The sequence below is a fragment of the Podarcis melisellensis genome (assembly GCF_964234715.1).
Source record: "Podarcis melisellensis genome assembly, chromosome: 11".
Taxonomy (NCBI): Eukaryota; Metazoa; Chordata; class Lepidosauria; order Squamata; family Lacertidae; genus Podarcis; species Podarcis melisellensis.
The window spans coordinates 38,679,685-38,699,449 of NC_138543.1; the positions used below are offsets into that span (position 1 = coordinate 38,679,685).

A 19,765-nucleotide genomic window follows, 5' to 3' on the forward strand; every position below is an offset into this window, starting at 1 on the left:
ACATGTGGCACAAAACCGTGGCTTCTAAAAGTAAAAGCTCAGCTGTCTAACCTGCTAAGGGGTGGGGATGAGGAGTATGGAAGTGCAAGGCTAACCATGGTTTGTGACACGAAGTTGTGGCTTGCTCTGTCCTGTCACATATGAAGGAGGAAAGGTGAACACATGGTTCTCAATCATCTAACCTATGGTTTAGAAAATTATTATCTGAATTGGGCCTTTGTCATTAAGATTTCAGTAATGTACACAATGACACACAGAGGACTCAGACGTTAATATATACATTTCTGAAGGTGAGCCTGTATGCTGTACTATGAAAACAGCTGTAGTGATTAGCAAAATGTACATGACAAAGTACAAGCTAGTCCTTAAACAAGCTGAAAAAATATTCTGGGTATAAGCACTGTGTTAAAACTATGATAATGACAGAAACACAGCTAAGCAAAATTCAAATTAATTAAACTTCCCCCAAACAAAGTTATTTAAATTATTTCAGAACACTGCAAGATGGAGACAGATGGCTGTAAATTAAAAAAATGTTGTGCAAGTACTTTTGTTTCAGACATAACCCAATTTGTCTTAAAATGCAATTGCTTTTCCAGAAAATAGATTGGTTTTCTTTTTATTCTGCAGGAATATCAGCATGCTTTCTACATATCAAAGTGTCAGGGAACTGACATCTAAAGCGCCGCAGGTGCAAAGGCTCCCTGAGGTTGAGAGAGCAGTAGCAGCGGAAGAGGGAACCAGTAGAGGGCGAGCAAGAACTCCAAGGGAAAGTGAGTCGGAGGGATGGCTCAGAGACGCTTCAAGCGAAACCAGTGGGGAGGTCTCAGGACCTCCTATAGGGACACCCACACCTCGACGGAAACTGTCACGCCGAGAGGCCAGACGACGTGTTTCCGTTAAGGAGCTTTTATGTTGGAAACGTTTCCGAAAGCAGCCACTTTCGGATTCTACTAGTGATTGACGCAGCCATGCTGGAGGGGCTCTGTCACAGGCAGAGGTTTGAAAACCTGATCAAACTCTGAGGGACTTGCATTTTACGCACAAGCAGCTCATCGTCCCATCACAGCAATCCGAAAGTCACCGAAAGCCAGCTTGTGCAGAGAGAAGCATCATGAGCAACCCAGCCGGAACCGGGGGTGCAGGAGCAGCTGGAGGGGGTCCAAGCCTGGAAGAAAGGTACAGAGCGTTGGAGATCCAGTTGGCGCTGCAAACGGCGAGGCTTGAGGAGAGGAGGGCTCAGGATGCAGAAAAGGGAAAGGAGAAAACCACCCCGCTCGCCAGAAAGGTACCAGGATTGGTGCAGAAATTCGGGGGGGATCCCAGGAACTATCATGCCTTTAGAACAGAGATGCAATACGCTCTAAACTTGCAGTTTGATGACTTCCCCGACGAGGAATCGCGAGTGGCGTATGTGATTGGCCATCTCGAATCCGGGGCGAAAGATTGGGTTAGACCCCTGATGGCAGCGAATAATGAGATCTTAAAGGACACGAGGAAGTTTTTTCGTGCCATGGACCTGATGTTTTCCAGCGATATTGAGCAGGGGGTGGTGCAAAGGCAGTTAATGGCTTGCCAGCAAGGAAGCAGATCTGTCCGTGAGTACTGGACTGAATTTACTATGCTGATTCATAAATTGGGGTGGGACCTATCGGCGGAGCCCATCCAAATGCTTTTCGAAGAGGGGCTTTCTTCAACCGTCAAAGATGAGCTTTCCCGGGGGCCCAGGGCGGAGTCTATGGACCAATTAACCAAATCTGCGCTGGCCATAGGAGCGCGCCAGGAGGCGAGGGCTTTGGAAAGGCGGGAAGGGAAAGGAGACCGTTGGAGGGAGTTCCGCATTCCAGACATTCCAGAGCCATCTTTCCCGCCGGCAGAGCCGATGGAAGTTGGAACAGCGCGGGCGCGCGCAGTTTCAAATCCCAGTGAAGGGCGGAAGAAGGAGGGAAAGAGCGCCAAGAGATGTTATCTCTGCCAACAGCCAGGGCACTTTGCCAGAGTCTGCCCACAAAGAAAGGAATGGCAAGGGATGGCAGGAGCTGTTGGGGGAAAGGAAGAGGAAAGCAAGGAGCAAGTAAAAGCCAACGCCTGGCTGCCACCGTCGGGGCACAGCAGCCAGGCCAAAGAGCAATGAAAGTGCCCATGCCAGAACCTCCCAGACCTGCTTTAGTGATAGAGGTGTTACTAGAACTGCCAAACGGACACCCACTAAAGGTCAAGGCGCTTTTGGATTCAGGCAGCTCCTGTAATTTCATGAGTAAGGAGTTTGCAGCTGAGCACCAGATACAGACCATCCCTTTAAGTAACCCCTTGCAGGTGACTACGATTGACGGCAGAGAGCTGTTGGGGGGAGAAGTTAGCCAACAGACTGTCCCGATGATAATGAGAGTGGCAAGGCACACCGAACAGATAGCGTTTAATGTGGCCATCCTGGGAGGAGCGCCCATCATTTTGGGGATGAGCTGGCTGGCGCTACACGATCCGCTAGTGGGCTGGCATCAGAGGGTGGTCTCCTTTGGGTCAGCGCATTGCCTAGAACACGGCAAGGAGGGGAAGGTCTCGGGAGGAGACAGAGTCACCCTAGCGGGGATGGAAGTGATGGGCAAAGGGAAGGTGCCCCCGCAATACGCAGATCTGAGCAACGTATTCAGCGAAAGGGAAGCAGACAAACTGCCACCGCATAGACCCTTTGACTGTCAAATCAACCTACTCCCAGGGGCCCAACTCCCAGTAGGCAAGCTGTACGCCATGTCAGACAGGGAGATGCAGGAGCTGAGGGAGTTCATTGACAAAAACTTGAAGCGAGGTTTCATCAGAGAGTCCCGAGCGGTGGGGGGCAGCCCAGTGTTTTTTGTGGACAAAAAGAACACAGACAAACCGAGACTGGTGTGTGACTTCAGGGCCCTCAATGCAGTGTCGGAGCCCCTGGCTTTCCCTATGCCCCGAATTGACGACATTTTGACCAGAGTAAGGAAGGGAAAGATTTTTACAAAACTGGACCTGCGGGGGGCGTACAATCTGATACGCATAAGGAAGGGAGATGAATGGAAGACCACCATGTTTACCCCTTTGGGAGCCTTTGAATACCTCGTTATGCCCTTCGGTCTACAAGGGGGCTCCGCCTGTTTTCAAGCTTTTATAAACCACGTTCTGGGACCTTTGCTCTACAAGAACTGTGTGGCCTTTTTAGACGACGTGTTGGTGTATTCGGAAGATGAGGAACAGCATGTGAGGGACGTTCGAGAAGTGTTGGGCAGGCTGCAAGCCAACCAGCTGTGGGTGAAACTGGAGAAGTGCCAGTTTCATACCAAGGAGGTGGAATTCCTGGGGTACCGCTTGTCAGACAAGGGATTGGCCATGGATCCAGGCAAGGTTCAAGCGGTACTGGAATGGAAGACACCGAAGACCAAGAAGGACGTGCAAAGATTCTTGGGGTTTGGGAACTTTTATCGGAAGTTCATCAAGAACTTTGCCCACTTGACGGCGCCCATCACCGACTGCCTCAGCAGCAAGAAGAAATTTGTTTGGACGGTGGAGGCGGATCGAGCCTTTGAAGAACTGAAAAGGGCTTTCGCCTCGGAAGAACAACTTCTGCATGTGGATTTACAAAAACCCATGAGAGTGGAAACAGATGCATCCGACCGGGCTATAGGGGCGGTCCTTCTTCAACCGGGGAGGAGTGCGTCGGAGTGGAGACCGTGTGCATTCTTCTCGCGGAAACTGAATAAGTCCGAGAGGAATTACACGGTGTATGACAGGGAACTACTTGCCATTCACGAAGCATTCCGGAGGTGGAGACATTTATTAATTGGGGCACAACACAAGGTGCAAGTGTGCACCGACCACAAAAATTTAGAGTATTGGAGAACAGCTCGAGTGCTCAACCAACGACAAGTGAGATGGGCACAGGAATTCTCCAAATTTAACTTTGAGATTTGTTATGTGCCAGGCCCAGAAAACGTCAGGGCGGATGCGCTCTCACGCAAACCAGAATATTGGGAAGGGGAGGAGGTGATCGAAGAGAGACATGTCATCCCGGAGGACCGCTGGGTGTGTGGGGCGGCGCTGGTGGGGCAACGGGAACTGGTGGAGGAAACGGAAAATGATGAATATGCCCAGGATAAGCTCAGAGGTCTCAGGGGGGAGGGCGAGAGCCCCGGAGGTTTTGAGGAAAGAAATGGGGCATTGTATTACAAAGGGGCACTGTATATACCCGAAGGTGAATTGAGGGGGAGAGTACTCAAGCAGTTGCATGATAGCCCCACGGCGGGACATTTTGGGCAACACAAAACCATGTGGTTGGTTACCAGGGAATTTTGGTGGCCTAAGGTGAGGGAAGATGTAAGGGAGTATGTAAGAGGGTGTGACCAATGTCAGCGAGCCAAAGGGGAAAGAAGGGCGCCGGCAGGGTTATTAGAACCTTTACCCACACCAGAACGGCCTTGGGAAGCGATATCAATAGATTTTATGACGGATCTGCCAAGGTCCAAGGGGAAAACAGCCATCATGGTAGTAGTAGACCTGTTAACTAAGATGTGCCATTTTGTAGCATGCTCACATGCAGTCACAGCGGAAGAAACGGCGAAGTTGTTTGTGGAACATATCTTTAGGTTGCACGGGGCTCCCTCGAGGGTGATCTCAGATCGAGGCAAACAATTTACTTCCAGGTTCTGGAGGAAGCTCATGAGCTTGCTACACGTGGAAGTTAATTTTTCAACTGCCCGGCACCCTGAAACCAACGGGCAGGCGGAAAGGGCAAATGGCATTCTTCAACAATATCTTAGGTGTTATGTCAATGACAGAGAGAACGATTGGGTCGAAAAGTTGGCGTTGGCAGAATTTGCCTACAATAATGCGGAGAATGTGTCCACAGGGATGAGTCCCTTTTTGGCGAATTACGGGTGTCACCCCAGGGCATTTCCAGGGGAAGGAGGGGAGAGATGGAGCGTTCCAGCGGCTGAACATTTTGTAGAAGAGATGGAAGCCATCCATCAGCAGCTCCAGCTCAACTTAGAAAGGGCCAAGGCACAATATAAGAAGCAGGCAGACAAGAACAGAAGGGAAGGTGAAACCATAAGGGTGGGGGATCAAGTGTGGTTGTCAACCCAAGGGTTGCCGTTCAAAGGGGGTTGTAAGAAACTGAGGCCCAGAAGATTGGGACCCTTTGAGGTGATTCAGCAGGTCAACCCGGTAGCTTTCAAACTCCGATTACCCAACCACATGAAATTGCACCCAGTGTTCCACAGGTCGTTACTGTCACCATACAGGGGGGGACGTGAAGGGGAGCACGTCAGGGGACCAGCCTTGGAAGAGAGGGAACGCCGCAACCATGTAGCGGAAATCCTCGATTCCAGGTGGAAGGGTAATCAGGTGGAGTATTTGGTGGCGTGGGAAGGGGAACAGGAGTCAGAAAACACCTGGGTAAGTGCAGAGGAAGTCAATGACGAGGTTTTAACAGAAACGTTCCACCAAAGGTTCCCGAGGAAACCTCAGCCTATAGCAAGGTTTAGGAGGGAGTATTTCGGCACCACCGATGAGGAAGAGGAAATGGAAGGGTTCGCGGAGTCGGAGTTGGAAGATGGAGTGGACTCTGATGACGAAGAGTACCTAGAGAGTAGGAACAGCAACAAGTGGAAGGAAGTGTTCGCGACGTCGGAAGATGAGGGAGGTTCTTTCAGGGGTTTTACCTCCTCACCGCCAGTAGGAGAGGAGACGGGAGGGGGTGAAGGGGGCCCTGGAGGGGAGGTGGATGTCAGGGAACTGACATCTAAAGCGCCGCAGGTGCAAAGGCTCCCTGAGGTTGAGAGAGCAGTAGCAGCGGAAGAGGGAACCAGTAGAGGGCGAGCAAGAACTCCAAGGGAAAGTGAGTCGGAGGGATGGCTCAGAGACGCTTCAAGCGAAACCAGTGGGGAGGTCTCAGGACCTCCTATAGGGACACCCACACCTCGACAGAAACTGTCACGCCGAGAGGCCAGACGACGTGTTTCCGTTAAGGAGCTTTTATGTTGGAAACGTTTCCGAAAGCAGCCACTTTCGGATTCTACTAGTGATTGACGCAGCCATGCTGGAGGGGCTCCGTCACAGGCAGAGGTTTGAAAACCTGATCAAACTCTGAGGGACTTGCATTTTACGCACAAGCAGCTCATCGTCCCATCACACAAAGATTCTACACACACCCTCTCATGGGAGGAAATCCCATCTGCTGTCCTGTACATTGTGCTCCAGACTGTTCAATATCACTGCCCTTAAAAAAAAATTATGTATTCCCACTGTAAACCTTTGTGTTGGGCTCATCAAAATTAAGCTTCTTACATGGGGATTATCATTTCGAAAAAGTACAATTAAAGAAATATAAAGTCAAAGAAAAGGCTTGTTTTAGTCCCCAAATAACAGAACAGGAACATAAGCTCGCATACAATATCATAACTATAATGCTTAATTCAGAACCACGTCGCAGTTTCTATTAAATAGAAAAGATCACCTTTACTGGTATAATGTGTGTAAGAATAATACCTAAACCTGGCTTGTTTTCCTTAGTTATGCTGCATCTGAATCTAAACCATGACTGAGGACTGCCTGCAAAGTAAGATGTGCACTTTGGTTGAATACACACCACACATTTAAAACACACACACCCTGTCAGAAATCCTGTAAACTGTAGTTTACCCCCTTACAGAGCTACAAATTTGCAACACCCTTAACAAACTGGTTCCCAGGATTCTTGAGGCGAGAGAATGTTCTTTAAATGTATGGTGTGTATGACTTCCGGGTCGGCGCCATCGCCGAATGGCGGGCTCCCTCCGAGCTCCGGAGGGAGCCTGCTCGGCAGGGGCTGGGTCCTACCGCACCGGCGATGCGGGGACCCTTAAAAACCACGGCCACGGAGGCCGTGGACATGGAGACTCGGCTGGCACCGTCAGCGCCCTCTCGATTCGTGAAGGAGCCTTTTTAAAGGCTACGGATCGGGTGCCGGGGAGGAGCGTGGTGCTTTGAGTCCTCTGCTATCCCTGCCGAGCGCAGCCGCATGCCATCCGGCGGAGAGCGCTGACTTCTTCTATTGAAAATTTGGACCCAAAAGAAGAACCCGTGAGTAATTGGAATATGGACTAAAAAGAGGGATAAATTTTTAGAATTTGGAGCGAACGGGGGAGGTGGAAAAAAGGAAGTCAGCCCCCCCCCCCCGAATTGTAGAAGAGCCAAAACAAAGGACTGGATAACTAAGATCGAGAAGAACCTTATCTTGCCGAACTAGCAACTTCGCGAGGGAAATTTATAAGATTGAGCTGGAGGAGAAAAGTGGAATTTGTATTAAAAAGTAACCCCCCCGGAATCTCTGGAGCGATTCGTGAAAATGCCTGGAGAAGAACAACGGAGGTTTTGACAGCTGTCAAAGAGCTGTCAAAACGGAAGAATGAAATTGAGACTTTGTTATGAGGACTTTGCCGGCTACATTTGTTATAAATTGGAGATAAATTGTTTCAAATAAGGATTTATAAGTTATTTGGACTGGCGGATGTGATCTGGAAGGGAACTTTGTTATTGTAATCCACCTAGAGGAGCTGAGGGACATTGCATGTGTTTTCGACGGGAAACTTGAACAGTTGGATAGAACTTTTAATCTCCTGGGAAACTGCAGAAATGGAACATTATTTTGTCTACAGAGGCCTACACTTTACTGGAAACAATGGATTAATCTGTTGAAAAATGAAAGGAACATGATGTAATGTTTTGCTCCTGAATAACAAGCCTCTGTAGAGACACTAGAAGCCTTTGGAAAAAGAACATTTCTGTGAGGGAACAGGGAAGTAAAAAGGAGGAGAGTGATTGACAAGAACAAGGAAACAACAAGAACTGGACAGAATGTGGGAACATTTGGGATATCCAGATTTGACAAGCTTATGGATATAAAATTGGAGTTTATACTCCTGGATATAAAAATCTGGATAGAAGAAATGGGCCCCCTTTGATAGACTCCTTCTATGATTGGACATCTGTAATTTTAAAAATGCCAGAAGTTTAATATATGCCATTTTAAAAAAAAAAAAAAAAGACCGGTAAAGAACCAGAGGGATGTGGGTTTAGTGAAAGGTGGGTTCATCAGGAAGACACTAGAAGTGGAGGGATAGGGGGAACGCAACAGGGAAAGAGGGGAGGGAAATTTGGAATCCAAAGGTTGTAAAATTATTGTTTGTTTTTATTCTATTTTCATCTGTATTATATCTGAAAGGGGGGAACTCGTGGAAGGGAATAGGTCGACCTTAGGGGATGGAAATTTGGATAAATTGAGTTATTGATGATGAGTGTATTTTGGGAATAAGAATTTGTTGAATATCATTGCTTTTTTGGAAGATTTGGAACACAAGAGGGGGTGGGGAGGGGAAGTCCTGGATATTGGAAAAAGTTTATGAATTGGATTTTATTTGTTTTAATTTGGAAAACCTTAATAAAAATTATTTAAAAAAATAAAATAAATGTATGGTGTGTATGAAGTTCAAGATCTGAAGATGATTTATTTAGCTATTCATTTAAAATATTTTAGGCTGCTTTCCTAGTTAAGAAACACCAGGTGTATTAGAAAGAAAAGGGTGCATCCTTTATATACGAAACAAATACATTCACCCTGACCCTGAAAATAATGCAAGCCTTCCCATTTCTCTCAGCAGCAATTGTAAAGTGCACTGAAGATTTTGTGCGCCGTCTCCTCCCAATTCCACTTCAACAGCAACCGTGGCATTACGTCTGCAGTGAGGGGAAAAACTTACAGTGGAACAGAAAACGATAGTTTGAAGCTGGTTTCAAATGATGGTTTATAGCTAGCTGCTGGTTTATGTTAACCAAGGTGCAGACACAATTTTATTTCTTTGTTACATTTACTGTATTTTTCGCTCTATAGGACGCACTTTTCCCCCTCCAAAAATTAAGGGGAAATGTGTGTGCGTCCTATGGGACGAATGCAGGTTCCTTGGCTTCAGCGATACCAGCGCGAAGCCTCCGAAGCGCAGAGGGAGAGCTCCCCCCGCGCTCTGGAGGCTTCGCGTTGCTTTCGCTGAAGTCGCCTGAAGCCCCCCGGAGCACAGGGGGAACTCGTGCTGCGCTCTGGGGGCTTCAGGCAGCTATCTGCAAGCCTTCAGAGCGCAGCAGGAGTTCCCCCTGTGCTCCGAAGGCTTGCGGATAGCCGCCTGAAGCCTGGAGAGCAAGAGGGGTCGGTGCACACCGATCCCTCTTGCTCTCCAGGCTTTGCTTCGCTGGACAGGTGCTGCACAGTTTTCCCTCTCTGCGCAGCACCCCTTCAGCGAAGTGGGAGGAGAAATGGAAGGGGCTCCATTTCTCCTGTCGCTTCGCTGAAGGGGCGCTGAGCAGAGAGGGGGAGAATTTTTTTCCCTGTTCTCCCCCTCCTATGGTCCGGTGCGTTCTATAGAGTGAAAAATACAGTATATCTCAACCCATTTTATCCTCACAATCCTGTGTGGTAGGTAAAGTTGAGAGACAATGACTGGCCCAAGATCACCCAGAGAGCTTCATGGCTGAGTGGAGATTTGAACCCTGGTCTACGAGGGTCTAGGCAGTTGCTTTAACCACTAGATAATGACAGTGGAAGTAGGGGGATTCAACAGCAGAGGAGGAGGTTGGATCGTTTCATCGTGGTCAGGAGACTGGGAAACATTACATTAAATTGACTGAGTTGTCTGATATTGCGCTGTAAAGGAGCGCTTGATCAAAATGACACATTTTGCCAGCAGGCTGTCATCAACTACAACAAAGGTTAAAAAGAAATACTTTCAAACTGGAGTTCCCTTGGGCAGCAGCTTCCTGTGTTCCCAGTTGCATGCTGCTGTCATATTACTCTCTTCTAAAATGTGGGGATCAGAAGAAATGAAATAGCATGCTTGATAGGAGAAACTAATCTGACTCAAAGACTGCATTATTGGAAGGGATACTTACATCATAGAAAAGTTTTCTATCTGCAGCAAGCCGTTTAGATGCCAAAGTCTTTGTGACGTGGTAGAAGGTAAGTAGAGCTCTGTGCTGTCGAAGATCATCTTGAATTTTAACAGATTCGACAAGAGTGGGAATAAGTTCCGGCCACTGCCTAGGGCAATCCAGCCTCGCGACTTTGGCAATCAACACAGAAATCTGAGTGGCAATCTGCAAAGGCAACCAAAGGAAACGCAGTTAAGATAGCAGGTGCATGTGGCCACAATCCAAAAGGGAGTCAGTCCTGGTTAAAGTGACTGGTTTCCATTTTAAATAGCCTCACACATCTGATGAAATTTCAGCCAACATTTTGCAAAGCTGATAAATTAACTCAATTCAAAATTTAAGATTTAAGAACAAGGAATGTTCCAATCAGTCGTTCCTTTCCTGCTCTGATCCAGTTTCCTATTTCCACTGCGCCAGAAGTCAGTCAGTATTCTATGGCCACTGAGCATGATCAGTCCTCATGGGGTCTTTTGGGTCTCCCCAGCTCATAGGATTTTTTCCTCCCTCATCTGGAAAGTCTATTGAGTCCAGCATCCTGTTTTCACAGTCAGTGGTCAACCAAGTGCCTATGGGAAGCCTGTCAGAAGCACCTGAGCGCAACAGCATTCTCCTGACCTGTGATCCTGCCAAAAAATGATATTCAGAGGCATATTGCCTCTGACTGTGGAGGTAGAACATAGCCTTCAGGGCTAGTAGCCACTGCTAATATTATCCTCCATGAATTTGTCTAATCTTTGAAAGCCATCAAAACTGCTGGCAATCACTACTCTAGTGGGAGCAAATTCCACAGTTTATCTACACAGACAAACCTCAAACACTCAGCTTCAGGGGATATCCATGAGTTGTAGCATTATAAGAACTTATCTCTACCAACTTTCTCTATACCATGAATAATTGTATACACTTTTGTTACGTTGCCTCTTACATGACTTTTCTCAAAACTGAAAAGCTCCAAATTTTGTAACCTTTCCTCATGAGGGAACTGCCCCACCCCCTTAATAATTTTGGTTGGCTTTTCTGCGAGAGTCTTTTCTTGCCTATCTTTGCTCCAACAAACTTCACACTCAACTATCTCCAGCTTTCATCCTGCCCATCTCACCCCACAGATAAGGCTGTGCTGTCCCACATTCAATTGTCTAGAAATGCACCTAACACCTGACAGCTGCCGCTTTCTCAGATCAGGTGATAAATCTGATAAAAGTAGGCCGTCATCCTGCAAAATAAGCCACTTAGATGCTAAGGTTTTGTTCTGCCAACAATTCTACTGAAATTCTGCCAACAATTCTACTAAAAATTAGGAACAGAAAACGAAGAAAACGAATGATTAACCTTAAAAATCTCTGACTTCTCTTCTACATGCACAATGGATACACTTGCCGGCTATGCTAATCTACCACCATTAATAATATCATCTCTCTGAGATTTAGCAGGAATTATTTCTTCATTTAATAGGCTTCTTTTATAAAAAAATAATAATCCCAAAACCACTTAATTCTAATGTTAAACTTTAAAATTACAAGATACAGCCTTATAGTGTTAATATGATTTTTTTAATATAATAATCACTAACCTGATTTATTGGCTCATTGAAATTGGCAATAAGCCCTGCACGTAATGTAGATTTCTCCTCTTCTGATAGAGCACTGTTTTTAAAGAAATAAATACACATAATAGATGCAACTTCTCATTTCTTACTATCTAAACGTTTTGAGAGTTTCTTCTACTTAGCAAGAATACTGGAAGAATGACACATATTTTCCAGTAATGTTTGAGACAAGCCTAAAGTCTACAGATTGGATCCAAAGAACCATGTGCTGAAAGAAAATAGCTATTAGCACTATTCTGCAGACTTGTACAAGAGATTGCATAAGTGTTGACGCAAGAGGTTCCACTGCAGTTCTTACATGTTTCCTGCTCAAGCTGAAGAATAGAAGTTGGGTGTAGTTCCACTTTTCTCCTAGAATAGCAGCAAGAGTAAAACAGTCCTTCCGGAAGTGGAAGATACCTTTGGATCCAACTGTATGATACCCAAGGAGGAATGCACAGGTTCCGCTTACTTTGGTCGTATAGGTCAGCAAGTGAGAATAAAAGCTGAATCTTTTTTTGGAACTTATTATTGATGTAGAAATTGTTCACTTTGTTGTGTATTTTTGAAGTTTCGGTTATGACTATGTTATGTTTGTAGTTATGAACAGTGGTACCTCAGTTTTTGAACGTCTCTGTTGACAAACGTTTCAGAACTCTCAATGCTGTAAACCCGGAAGTAAATCCTTTGGTTTTCAAACACATCTCTGAAGTCAAACAGGAAACGCGACTTCCGCTGAATACGAGATCCTGAAGCCTAGCTGTCGGCTATTGAGTTTCGGTTTTTGAATGTTTCGGAACTCGAACAGTCTTCTGGAACGGATTACATTCGAAAACTGAGGTACCACTGTTATTGTTTATATGTTGTAAGCCACCTTGAGCCTGCTTTTAACTTTGGAGAGGCCGCATACAAATAATATGATTGTTTGATTAACTGAAGAGACAGTGGAAAAGTTTTACATTTTATCAGTAATCTGTAACATAATGAAGTTGATAAAAAGCTTAATTATTCAAGAGGCCAGTCTCTCTTTCTTTCCTGGGCTATGTCCGCAAACTTTCGCACAAAAGTCTCAGATGAATTTTAAAATCAGATGGCAACATGGAATAAGACGTAGCTGCTATTGAGAAAGAAACTTCCACTCTATGTGGCTCTCCCCCTTTTTTTCTCAGGATCGTAGCTAAGAAACCAAGCTTTCAAAAACCATCAAAGTATTTTTAGGAATTTAACTAGCATTAGGGGTCATATTTAAATGTTAGCATTAAGAAATGTTTCTGTGCCATGTATAAATACATTTGTGGAAGACCATGGGGAATTAAGAGATTTGTCACTTTTTAGGCAAGCGGAACATTTTTCCAACTGTGAAAATGCATAACACAACAGAAAATGGAAAAGGATATATTCACCTTACAGGTATAACCAGGTGCAATGTTTGCTAAAGTACTTAAAGCATAAGGGTTTATGTGGATATTGAAAATGGAAAAACAAAAACAAAGAAGCCTTTTGGAAGCTGCTCATGTGATGCAATACTGACATCTGCAGGAATGTAGAAATGATCTTAATTCCCCACACAGGAGTGTCACACAATCAGGTTTATAATTTAGCCATTTTCCTCCACCACTAAAAAAATCTGATTACTTAGATAACATTTGTGAAGCTATCTAAACCCATGAAATAAGATAAATAAATTCTATGTAGTAATAAAATATATTTGCACCAAGTTCTAGAACTACCTTCAGAAAATCTCAGAATTATTCTACCAACATATTTCCCCCATATACATGTCACAAATTAAGTTAAAAGTGCATGAAGTTGCATTAAATATTTAGTCCTATGAAATATACCAACCTAAAGTTATAGGAACTGATGAAAACAAGGATGTAAAAAACAAACAGAAGAAGCTAATTTTCATTTATTAATAAAATGTAAAAACTACTTCATCAAAGAATTCTCCAAACAGCATACAAATACAATTGCAGGGGGAAAATGGTTAAAATCCTCAAAGCAATTTAAAGCAAAGATACATAATCATCAAAAACACAGATAAAAATCAATGAAACTTTAAGAAAAATATATAAGCAATAAAATCATAGGATTGCCAAAACAGAAAAGTTTTCAACGAATGTCTAAAAGAATATAATGATGGCATTTGCCTAATGTCTCTGCAGCAATTTCCCCCTGTCCCTACCCCTGTATTAAACATGGCACAGGCTTGCATCAGTGCAGTCGTAACCAGAGCTTATTGTTAACTTGGGTTTGAAGTTGGTGTCCAAACCCTTTGTAAAAGCAAGCCCTAATTATAGTCAGCCATTGATCTCCACACAAGTCTTAACACCGGTTCAGAACAGAAAGAGCTAGAGAATTCTGAAGTGAATAGAGGGATATACAGGACAGGATATAAAGCAGGGGTTGGGCTGGAGTGTGCGCGCACGCGCACTCTTCTGGGTCGGAGGAGCGCCCGTGCGCACACACTATTTCTGGTGCTCCTCTGACCCAGATGTGCACCAGTAATAGCATGCTTCTCCGTCCCGCACGCGTGCACACATGCTATTTCTGGCTCACATCCAGGTCAGAGGAGCGCCCGCGCACAGGCGCCATCAACCCGCAAGTCGGTCCCTGCACCACACCGCGCCGGTAAGAGCGGGCGGGGGGGGGCTGCAGGGGTCACCGTGGGCTGGATAGACAAGCCCCGGGGGCTACTACCAGCCTATGGGCCTTAGGTTGTCGACCCCTGATAGAAAGTCTTCAATCTGGTCTGAACCACAAACGTTTCTCATAACTGCAACTTTAAAAAGAATATATATAGCAAAATAAGAGAAGTGTTCCTTACTGTGGTGCCACACGTCTCCAATAGCGGTCAATTCCATTTTTGAAGTAAAGCACAGCTAACCACCTCACATTTACATCCAAGGTGTGATTTGTGAAGATATTCTGGAAGAGAAGTAGAGAGTTAAACATAGCGTTCTCTCTCTATAGTACACATCATTTTAGCACTGGAGAATGGCATAATAGTTGGAAGCCTCCATATTATACTAAACTGTGTTAACAGAAAATAAGGTTTTAATAAAAGCAATATTGGATATAATGTGAATTTAGTCAATCTTTGACCAGGAAATACATAATCTGCTTTTACTTTTTAGCCTGACCCCCAGCAGAAGAATATGCAGAGTTTAAGCACTGTATTTTATTTTATTTTATTTTAAGTTGCTATAAGCCACTCAATACCTCTGGGAAGAGAATGTCTGAGAACATGGCATAGGCTGGGGAAAACAATGGAGAGCCCCAGTCTCTGCCTCATTCCTCACTCATGTTACAGATGCCTACTGTAATTAATATCCAATCTACTGCAGTAGTGTTTAAAAGGGCTGGGGGGACTCTATAATGGAAACCAATTCATACTGGATGTTGCCAAAGCAATAAGGCCAACACTTTCATTCCCTTCCTCATTCAACATCATCAACAAGCTGGTTTATGTTCTCTCCCGGCCATCATGTTTTAATGGACACAGCACTGGACTAATCCCAAAAACTAGATCAACTACAAGCATCTCAGTGTGAAGTGGAATTTTCCCAGGCTGTAAGATCTGCAGTGAAGCACTAACTGCCTGTTGGCTTTTGAAGACACAGCAGTGCAGATGCAGCCTATGCATCCATCCACTATATAAACACACATGAGATGGATGGAAACATACCCCAGTTCTCATACAAGCAACCACAAATAAATTCCTATCAAATGTGGCAAAAATAGGCCCAATACCCAGCACTTTCAAATCAGAAGGCAGAATTATCAAAAGACCTTTAGTCTGCACATCAAAAGGAGAGAACATAGACATTATTCAGCAAAATGAGCAAGCTTTATTAAACAAATTCAGAGGCTTGCTTCAGGCTACAGTACCTTGGCATATTAAGCTCTCTTTCTCACATAGCCCCTTCAGAACATTTGTCATTAAACTGGGAAGTCTCTTATTAACCACAGCTTCATGTTTCATTCAAACCGGGAAACTATTGTTACTTGTTCATGAACAAGCCAAGATCTTAAACGATGGTTTGAAGTTAAGATCCTGACTTGTAAGGAGGCTCACAGCACTCAGTAATTAGTAACTGAGTAGGGCTGAGATCGCCACCATCCATTTCATCAATTTGCCTAATGAAATAACAGAATTAAGGACAGGATTGCTAACATTAGGATTCTTGCACACAGAGACCAAGATAACACTTAAAATATGCTAGGGTTTCTGACTTTTCATGGTTAATGATAACTAAGCAACACACTAGTATATGCTGCCCAATTGCTCTCACTTCACTCTTCCCCTGGTATGAGTGGGAATAACAAACCATGAAGACTTGGCTACCTATTGCACCTAAATAAAGATCATAGTATACTAACAAGTCAGAGTCCATTAAAGTAAAATGGCTTAAGGATGACTAGTAAATGGGGGATTGTTAGGCAGAAACAAGCCACAATCCCTGGTTTGGATGCAATGCAAAGTGAAGACTTCCTTGTTTATTTATATCCAATTTTCAAGGAGCAAGAGAGCAGCATGCACCAGCTGTTTATCATTATGTCTGCACGCAGTGAGGTGTATGATTCTGAATTCTGTCTTTTATATAACATTGCTAAAAATTAATATTCCACGCCATCAGCTACCATATCAATAAATCATCTGTCCAAACTCTGTTTCCATCTTATGAAATGTGAGCCACGTTAAATTCTTATTCAATTAAATGAATTAACATAAGTAGCCTTGGGGCTGCTCTTAATTAGAAGAGGTACATTCAAATTTTAAGGTTTGAGGGCAAATTCAGCTTTGTTAATTGGAAACAAATGAATTCCCTTATTTGCTGGAAAGTACTTACCGTATTTTTCGCCCCATAGGACGCACTGCCCTATAGGACGCACCTAGGTTTCTTTTTTTTGGGGGGGGGGATAAAGAAAAAAAGTTATTCCCCCCTCAGGCACGGGGCTGGCACGGGGGAAGCCCGAGCTTCCCCCGAGCCCAGCCTCCAGAACAGCCTGCTATCCGCAAGCCTAGGGAGCCGTGCCGGTCTCCCCAGGCTTGCGGACAGCTGTGTGAAGCCCGGGCGTGCTCTTCAGCGCGCCCAAGGCTTCGGAATGCAGGCAGCTCTGCACGACCTTCCGGAGGCCGGTGCGGCTTGGCATTATGTCTGAACCTGAGACCACAGTTTGCTTTGGCAAACAAACTGCAACCGCAAGCCAACTTGAAGCCATGGCATTGACACTGGCTTAGCAATAACGATGTGTCAGGGCAAAGCAAACCAGGAGCCTATGTTTTGATGCAACGCTGTACCCTCTACATGGTCTGTGGACCCACTTGCAGAACAGAAAAGCAAAGCTGGAAAGCTCAGACTTTGTGCATTAACCCACAAAGCATTGTCTAATAAACCATAAGTTGTGGTTTAGTTTTACATGCAAGCGGAGCCACTGCGCCACTTGCTATTCATGCCGATTTCAATCATCACCGCATCTGCTGAACTTCTGAAGCCCAATGTTCTATTTCAGGTCTGCCTGGACATGCTCACTGCTGATCCCTAGATGAGGCAGGTGTATTCTGAATTTCAAGGGGCGTAAAAGAAAGATACTGTTTTCAGATTTAAAATTATCACCCCTTTGATATCTCTGTCAGTGAATGAGTGAGGTCCAAGCATCGTATATAGATATAATAATATGTAGAAATAATGCCAATATGTACTGAGCCACAATTCTATGCACACTTGCCTGGCAGTAAGCCCCACTGAAGGCACGGGGACTTGCTTATGTGTAAACATGTACAGAATTGCACTGCTACCTACCCTCTTGTTCCTTAGCTTCAAGGCCCATGTAAGTCTTATCAAGGAATCATAGCATCGTAAGAGTTGGAAGGCACCCAAGGCTCATCCACTCCAACCCTCTGAATTGCAGGAATCTCAGCTAAAGCACCAATGACAGATGGCCGTCCAGCCTCTGCTTAAAAACCTCCAAGGAAGGAGCGTCCACAACCTCTCAAGTCTGTTTCACTGTCGAACAGCTCTAACTACCAGAAAGTTTTTCCATATGCTTAGCTGGAATCTCCTTTCTTGTAACTTGACGCCATTGGTTCGAGTCCTACCCTCCAGAGCAGGCGAAAATAAGCTTGTTCTCTATTCCATGTGACAGCCCTTAAGATATTTGGAGGTGGCTATCATATCTCCTCTGGGTCTCCTCTTTTCCAGATTAAACATACCCAGCCTTGAAGAAGAGGATGGTGTCATATTGTGTGGAGAGGTAGAGGAAAGAGAAGTACCGAGCCCCCTTGCCTGTGACTGTGTCAGCCTCAAACCTTACAATAAGTTAGGAAGCCTCCCATCACCACCACTTTGCCCACTTCCTATCCAGTCCACAAATGGCGGGCATTTAACAGTTACTTATAATGCTCCAAATCAGCAGGAGTGGACTGCAGGTATCCTGTAAATCTGCAAAAACAAATAATTAAATTCTGCATCTCAGTTGGTGGACCTTGAAGTTCTAGCAAAAAGACAAAATAGCTTCCATAAGCCCTAATGTCTACCTTCCCCAATGCTTAAACTCTGCTGAAAATTGATTAACTGCTACAAGAAACAGCACCTTTGCCTTTTAAAAAAATAAATACATTGGGGTGAGAAATATATATCTTGACCAAGAAAGAAGTCAGAGGAGTGAAGGGGGGAAAAGGAAGCAATAATGACTTAAGACTTACCAACAATACTGAATAGAACCCTGGCTGTGTCTCCCACTGTTTCAGTTGTTCCTCGGCTGGTTTCAGCACAACGGTATCTTGACTGGTGGCTTGGGTCAAGACCTGAAGAACAATGCTACTGGCACTATTGAGATCCATGAAAATCTGCCAAAGATATTTCAAGAGAAACCCATTGGCATAAGTATATACACTATTTAACTATTCTATATTGCAGCATTCAAAATTCGCCAGGCACAATTTGCACCTGACTATTGACTACTTGCGACCAAGTGAAGCTGCCTTGGTGCCAGGATAGCGCCTGACGTCTCCACCATCTGGAGGTGCATGCCTGGGGATCCCTGGATCTTGACTGTTTTCACACACTAGGAACACATCCTGTAGAATTCTATCCATGATATCTTATCTGCACAATTAGAATAAATTTCAGGAACCAAAAAGTCATACTGAAAAATACAATTTTCAAGTTGTCTTGCCCCAAAATGGCAATAGTTTGGTGACTAACCCTAGTTTAAGGAGCCATTTGCTGCCTAGCTTATATATCTGAGTTTCCATATGGCAACTTCACCTGTTACTGTATTTGGAAATTTAAGTATTCACCAAACCCAAGACTTTGAATCAATATTTAATTGAACCACTATATATCACCTGAGACTGAGAATATAGAGTGGAAGCCAACATTAGACGTGCTTACTGTAGACTTGTTGAAATCCATGGATACATATATGATACTGCTTTAAATGTAAGGTACAGATGGGGCATTGGTTTAATTCCACAAAGACAAATAATACGTGCATTTTTTAAGAACTGGAGTCACACGTATTAAAGAGAAAATAAGCAAACAATTCAAGTTTCCCTCATAGCAAGAAGCCTCTGAAACACTGAAACATCCTACACCACTTAACACTTCTCTGTCATTCCATGAAATATTCAAGGTGGCTAACAAATATGAAAAGCATTTACAAATACCAATAATTTTTTTTTAAAAAAATGCTCTCCTCCAAAGCACAATACACAGAGCAAAATCTGAATCAGAAGCAGCTGCCTCAAGTCCAAAAACAACAAACAGAAATCTTACCCATTTATACAATTACAATATCAAATGCTTTCCCTGTTCCATTTTCTTAAGGAAACTACAGTGGTACCTCTGGTTATGTACTTAATTTGTTCCGGCGGTCCGTTCTTAAGCTGAAACTGTTCTTAACCTGAAGCACCACTTTAGCTAATGGGGCCTCCCACTGCCGCCGCCTGATTCCAGTTCTCATCCTGAAGCAAAGTTCTTAGCCCGAGGTACTATTTCTGGGTTAGCGGAGTCTGTAACCTGAAGTGTCTGTAACCTGAAGCATATGTAACCCGAGGTACAACTGTAGTTCCATTTATAATTTCTCAGCTCCCAATCTGTTCTCAAAATGTTCTACGTTTCAATGAAAGCCTGGGCTGTAGAACTTCAGCATTAAACACACAGAAGGAGGAATTTTCCAGGCATATTTGCA

The 19,765-nt window shown here is 44.4% G+C and overlaps 1 protein-coding gene across 1 annotated transcript in view; it reads right to left on the minus strand.

Moving 5' to 3' along the window:
• Window positions 1–19,765, minus strand: part of IPO11 (importin 11) — an 81,481-nt gene that overhangs the window by 57,849 nt on the left and 3,867 nt on the right. Inside the window, exons 2-5 of the mRNA XM_081930096.1 lie at window positions 18,276–18,419; window positions 14,394–14,494; window positions 11,552–11,624; window positions 9,943–10,146 (exon numbers count right to left, since the gene is read on the minus strand). Coding sequence (XP_081786222.1) covers window positions 9,943–10,146; window positions 11,552–11,624; window positions 14,394–14,494; window positions 18,276–18,413 — 516 coding nt within the window. The 5' untranslated portion in view covers window positions 18,414–18,419. The remainder of the gene's footprint in view (window positions 1–9,942; window positions 10,147–11,551; window positions 11,625–14,393; window positions 14,495–18,275; window positions 18,420–19,765) is intronic.